The 6,811-nt window shown below is 47.0% G+C and overlaps 1 protein-coding gene across 2 annotated transcripts in view; it reads right to left on the bottom strand.

Moving 5' to 3' along the window:
• The window catches only part of TAF8 (TAF8 RNA polymerase II, TATA box binding protein (TBP)-associated factor, 43kDa), a 21,857-nt gene that overhangs the window by 5,725 nt on the left and 9,321 nt on the right, over nt 1–6,811 (bottom strand). For both annotated transcript variants that reach the window (XM_012640942.1, XM_012640943.1), the window contains exons 6-7: nt 5,988–6,135; nt 4,480–4,622 (exon numbers count right to left, since the gene is read on the bottom strand). In XM_012640942.1, coding sequence (XP_012496396.1) covers nt 4,480–4,622; nt 5,988–6,135 — 291 coding nt within the window. The remainder of the gene's footprint in view (nt 1–4,479; nt 4,623–5,987; nt 6,136–6,811) is intronic.

The raw sequence follows: 6,811 nt of genomic DNA on the forward strand, positions 1-6,811 counted from the left end.
TCCTGGGCTCAAGTGATCCTCCTGCCTTGGCCTCCCAAGTAGCTGGGACTACACATGTGCCACCACACCTGGCATGCTTCTTTTCTTTCACTGACATCCCATACCCCCTCTGTTAGGACATCCTCTTGGCCTGACCTTCAAAATACAGGCAGATTCTGACCACTTCCACCGCCTCTGCTGAGACCACCCTGGTAGGGCCCACCATTGCCTCTCACCTAGACTACTGCGACAGCTTCCTGACCGAGCTCCCTTCTCCAGTCCATTCTCACCACGCCCATCAGAGTGATGCTCTGAGAAGTTCAGAAATGTTCCTCTTCTGCTCCTCACCCTCCCACAACTCCCATCTCACTCAGTTCAAAGCCAGCTCTTAAAACGGCCTATAAGGCCCTACCTGGTCTGACCCACCCTACCTCCCTCCACCACAGCCACGCGCTGTTCCTCAGGGCCTTTGCACTGGCCATGTCCTCTGCCAGAACACTCTTCCCCACACGTCTGTGTGGCTCCCTCCCCCACCTGCTTCCAGTCTCCGCTCAGACATCGCCTTCTCAGTGGCTCCTACCCGGCACACCCTATTAACACTGAAGCCTCCATCCTCACCCTGGATCTTCCCCTGGTTTCTTTTTTCCCATGGCACCTTCATCTTTACTACACTATATAACGATTTCTTTACATACTATGTTTATCGTCGTTCTTCCACTGCCAAACATGGGCTCCTAAAAGGCAGAGGTTTGGTTTTGCTCACTGCTTTATCCCAAGCAACCAGAACAGTATCTGGCACATACTAGGTGCTGGAGAAATACTTGAGTGAATGACTGGTACATTTTCCATAAAAGAATAACAGTTTAGACATCTTGATTGCCTGCAGAAGACAGCTAGTTCAAATGTATGAGAAAAAATTCTATTATACGCTAATTTAAAATGAATAGTTCCTTCACGTTCAAGTACATGAAGAAACAAGAGCTAGATTAAACCAAATACTACCTGGCAAAAGTCCTTGAGCGATGCACTGTCATCTATAGAGAAAAATAACTTAAACTACTGGTTATTTATTTCACTGTAATGTCGGTAAATGCTAAAGACAGAAAACAACCTAACTGTCCGCAGGGACAAGATAAATTAAACTGTCACATCCATCCCAGGGGGCGCGATGACACTGTGAGGACCGGAGAAGCTCCTCACATCCAGAGATGGAATAATGGCCAAGACACAGCCACGGAGGTAAAGGCAAGGAGAGAACCACTCATGACTTGCTGTTCATGTTGAAAACAACAATAAAAAACGTCTCTAGAAGGATACACAAGAGACTGGCAACACAGTTGCTTTGTGGGAGGCAAAATGGAGGACAGGGGGATGAGAAGAATTGTCACTATATATCTTTTTGCACATTCTGAATTTTGAAACATATGATTGTATTTTTCAGTCCAACAAAATAACAAGTCCAAGTGGCTGTATATAAATTGTTGCTAGAATCTTTGTCTTGAAGTTTTTTTATTTTATCTTTCACGGAAGAGCATATGCTCATACCGCCCAGAACAGCAGGGGAGGGAGCAGTGTGTGCCGGGGGCTGCCATGTGCCAGGCACTCGACAGCAGCCCCTTGCATCTCGGGCTTCCCCTTCCCCTTGGGGTGTATCTTCCTGTTCCCACTTGGACTTGAGAGGAAACCGATTCAGATGTTAGGTGACGCGATCAGTCACACATCTGGCAAGTGCCATGGCCTGGATTTGAACCCAGGCCAGTCTGACCCCAAGAGTCAGGCTTTTCTAGGCTTTGCTGTCTATAACCCTGGCTCAGCCTCTTGGTACCAGGAGTCCTCAGGTAGCCGCTGGCACTCTCCAGCCTCACTTCACCACCGGGACTGCTGCTGGGGCACATCTGCAAGCCCTTTAACTACTCTGTACTTACAAAGGTGTGGTGACGTCTGCTTAGAAGATTCCTCCTCATAAGGTGAACCTCGACTTAGTCCGTCACCCAATCACCATGTCTCAGCCCAAATGAACTGAGTCCGAAACACAAGTGTAGAATCACAAGTTCCTCTGCTTTATTTAAAGCCATGGGCTCCCAGCCCTAATTCTGAAAGGAATAATTCAACTTAAAGCAAATGCTAGAGATGGCACGGGCACACTCCCCCCACCTGCCTCCCTGCAAACTGGAGCAGCTGGCTGCCGTTCGACGCACTGCATCTCAAAGAACAGGAGGAACACTCAGTCCCACTGCAGCCACTAAGGCATCCTTTGCATCAAAACGAGGACTGATTTTAAAGGACAGTTGAATACGGTAACCTGACCACTTAAGGACCCTGTTAGCCTTGAAGGCATTAGAGGTTCCACAGTTCCATGACTCTGCCTGGCACTTTCTCCCAAGATGCAGGAACAAGAATGGGGTCTTATCCTTTCACTTGCTGAGCATGACACATCAGTACCCAGAAAAGAACACTCATCTCCCCACCCACCTTCGTGTCTGCACCCACACTCTGTCTCCTCCCTGGGTATGAAATGTCTAGAAGAAAGTTAGTCAGCTACATCTGGGCACTAGCCTGTACCCTCTTGCCGACCAAAAGACATCATCCCAAAAGGTTTCTTTCTCTCCTGCATCCATTTTCCCTCTCAACCAGATCATTCCTATCAGCATACAAACATGCTGTTATTTCTTTTATCTTAAAAAAAAAAAAAAAACCACAAGAACGCCTCTCTTAATTCCTTAATTTTTCCCCCTTTAGTTACCACTCCTTCCTCCCTCTGCAGCAAAGCCCCTCAACACAGCTTGTCTATACAAGCGTTGTCCGGCAGAACTTTCTCTGATGGAACTGCTCAATGTCTGCACTGTCCAGTTTAGGAGCCCCAAGCCATATGTCACTACTGGGCACCTGAAATGTGGCTAGTGAGACTAAGAAACTGCTTTTTAGTTTTATTTAATTTTAATTAACTTAAATGTAAACAGCCACATGTGGCTAGTGGTTACTATTGTACCGGACAGCACAAGTCTATACTCACTCCAGTATCTTTTCTCCCATTCTCTCTGAATTCTCTCCAGGCCCCTGCTCTCGTTCTTACAGAAATCGCTCTTATCAAGGCCACGAATGACATTCACATTGCCAAATCTAACTCTTTTTTGCCCGAAACACCTACTTCCCTTGGCCTCCAGAGCACAGCCTCTCCCGGTTCTCCTCCCACCTCCCTAGCTGTGCCTTCTGTCTTCTTGGCTGGTTGCTCCTCATCTCAACCTCGACGAAGTGGACAGCCCCAGGGCTCAGTCAGTGTGCCTCTGCTCCTTTTCGTCCTCTCATCCCTGGGAGAGCTCCTCTACTCTCCTGGTTTTAAATGCTATTTACACACTATTGATGCCCAAATATGCATCTCTGGCCCTAAGTGTGCCTCAAACTCCCACTTGGATATCCAGCTCTCTACCTGACATCACTGCCTTGATGTCTGACAAGCATCTCACATTTAACACGTCGAAACCTGAACTCCTGGCTTTCCCCCACACACCTGTTCCACCCAAAAGTCTTTTGTCTTGGCTGAACACAGCTCCATCTTTCCTTTTTTTGCTCAGGCAAAAAAACCTTTCAGTTATCTTTTAATCTCACATCTCACATCCACTTTGGTAGCTGGCCCTGCTCTGAAAAGGATCTAGAGTCTGACGAATAATCTATGTGGCCATGTCTCATTCTCTTCGCTCCTCCTATTGCTTCTCAGTTCACTGCAACAGCCTCCTCCCTGGTCTCCCTGCTCCTGCCCCTCCGTAGTCCATCCTTAGCACAGCAACGTGACTGAGCCTGTCAACAAACCTACACTGGATCCCGACCCTCGTCCGCTCAGCATTTCCAGCGGCTCCCATCTTAATGAGCAAAAGCCAAGTGCTCAATATAACTTTTAAGACCCTGTAAGGTCTGACTCCCCTGTGAGCTCTCTGACCTGACCCCCTACTATTTTCCCCACCTTGTTCACTCTACTCTAGCCACCCTGAAGTCCTTGTTCTTCAACACAACAGGTAAATTATAACCTCAGGGCCTTTGCATCTGCTCTTCCCACTGCTTGTAATTCTCTACCCCCAAATATGTGCAAGCCTTGTTCCCTTCAGGTCTTTACTCAAACATCACCTTCTCAGTCACCCTACCTAGTATCGCATCCTCCCTCTCCCCATACTCTCTTCCTATCTCCTAAGTTATTATTTTTCCTTAGCTCCACGAGGGCAGGGAATTCTGGCTATTTTGATTCCTACTAATTGCCCAGCACCTGGAACCATGCCTGGCCCTGGGAGGCGCTCACCCAATATTTGTTAAATGAATGAGTGAATCCTCAGGACATGAACGTGTGTCTCATGCTGGAGACCAGGTCACACCAGGATCATCACGCACTCATCCTGCAAGCCCCTACCATAAAGCCAGAGACCTGGGCTAGGTCATGTCCAATTCCCAGGGTTGAGGGCGGGATGGGCTAGTATTAGGGGTACTTCGAGGCAAGCAGAAGGTGGGACCCACCGTGCTGATGTGAAGAGTGAGGTTCTCTGTGTCTGTCTGCTCATCCTGCTCCGAGGAATCCGTCTCTTCCATTTGTTGCATCTCCAGCTCAGATGGAAGAAGAGCTGTCAGGTAGGGGATGCTGAAAGGTCTGGCAGCAATCACTGGAGGATTGGAAGAGAGGCATGGTTCTACCGTCACAGAGTCCTTGCCTCTGGCCTAGAGCCTCACAACAAATCAGTGAGTGGCACCAAAAGACAATACTAGCACGCTCTGAGCACTTATACGGCAGGCCAGGCAATGTCCTACGGGCTTTACACATGTAATCTTTAATCCTTGTTCTCAACCTATTAAGTAAGTACAGTTAGGCACAGAGAGGTTAGGTGACTTTCTCAAGTACATAAAAAATGGCAGAGCGGGATTCGAATTCAGGCAATATGACTTCGGAGCCCACTTTTAGCAAGTACAACTGAGATCAGATAGAAGTAGAGCTACAGACAGAATCCAAGCAATGTATCAGCTTTGTGATCTTGCACCCAAGGTCAGTTAACCCCTCTAAGCCTCATTTCCAGAGCTAAGATATTGATCTTGTCAGCCTAGGACTCAAGCCTACAAGTAACTCTGTCTACCAAGGTATAAGATGCTCTGGTAAATGAGAATTATAGTTCTTCCAAAAAGCAATGAGGATGAGAGGAAGAAATTAATTTAAAAATATTAAAGGAAAGACTCTATGTATACTTCTGTGGTAGGATGTGACTGTCAGGATATACTCTAAAATTATTTTTACTGGGGGTCAGATGTGGGGTTCTGCAGTCAGAAAGAGCTAGGTTTGAATGCCATCTACTGGCCATGTGACCTTGAGCAAGTGATTTCATTTCTCTTCTCTATGAGCCTCAGCTTCCTATGAAGGTGGTGACAATAACAGTTCCTAACTTGGAGACTCACAAGAGGATTTAATGAGATGATGGATGGGAAGTGATTAGCACAGTGCCTGGCACTTAATAACTGGTAGCTGCTGTTATTTCAGAGCCAGGAACATAGCAGGCATTTAGCAGGAGCTTGCTGAATGAACGAATCAACCAAACCAATCTCCCTCATTCACCTTTGTAGAAACTGCGGCCTATGGAGACGAAGTAGCTTGGTCAACATGCCCAAATATAACAGTTCTCAGATGCAAAGTTAAGTGAGATGGGACCTCTGGAAGGACATCATGATGGGCCACTGGCACCAGTGCTCCTTCTCCTACCTGGGCCGCCACTTCTGTATCAGCCTCTCTGATGCCTAGGACCCAGCTACTCTCAAGGTAACCTCAGGTGGCCAATCCCAACAGAGGCCATTACTGTTTTAGAATCATCAGTTAGGGACAGGCTCTTTAGACCTGGCAAAAGGAGCCAGAAATCTAAGGAACAAGGTATACCCAAGAGAAAGACAAAAGTATATTCATTTCTTTCTCCCATGCTGAAAGAAAGGAAGATGGTGGGATTATCTCAAATGACAAGACAGGGTCCACAGAGCGGGGCAACTCTCACATGGAAATGTGCTGACATCATCTTTGAAAAGACTCTGGGTCTCTCCTGTCTTGGCCATGAAACGGGTGAGTGCCCGCTCCACATCGCGCCTCTGGGATGCAGCCTTCTCCCGCAGGACCTGGTAGTCCGACACTGGCTCACGGTAAGTCTGCAAGAGGACAGCCAAGACAGTAGGGTAACGCCACCATATCATTCTGCTCACCTGGAGTCCCTGCCTTGCTGTTGCTATGTCCTTCCACCCTCTAAAATAACCCACTACTATTATTTACAGCAGAGATCTCCAAAGTGCAGTGGAAGGGCAGAAAGAAAACAACTACATTAATATTTCTAATCTTAAAAATTAAACGTGCAAATGGAGATTGACCCTGGGCCTTCATTCAGCTCCCATGACAGCTGGTCTCAGGTGTAAGAGACACATCCTAAAGGAAGAGTGGGAGTCCCCCAGGGAAGCCCTGACAGGGACCACTGGTTCCATCAGTGTAATGTGACATCCTGAAGCATGGGAGTGGCTGCCTATGTGGATTTGCGGATCACCCCATGCTGTCCTCTTAAATCAACCCTCACGATATGGACACGTTGTTCCAAAAGATTCCCTCAAAGAAAAAGAGACTAAAGATATTACTGCAAGTTCACGTAAACAAAAAAATGGCAGGCTGCAACTCTTCCTCCTAATTTTTAGCTTGTTAGCAATCAAGTTACAGAGGGAAAAACAATTGAGAGCTAATCGCGACAGGAAGTTAGCCAAAACATTTTAAATGGTAATGGCAATGGTGACATTTTAACAATGACCAAAAAAGTAACTATTCTTCATGATCTAAAGTTTT

This window comes from Propithecus coquereli, unplaced genomic scaffold, assembly GCF_000956105.1.
Source record: "Propithecus coquereli isolate 6110/MARCELLA unplaced genomic scaffold, Pcoq_1.0 Scaffold158, whole genome shotgun sequence".
Taxonomy (NCBI): domain Eukaryota; kingdom Metazoa; phylum Chordata; class Mammalia; order Primates; family Indriidae; genus Propithecus; species Propithecus coquereli.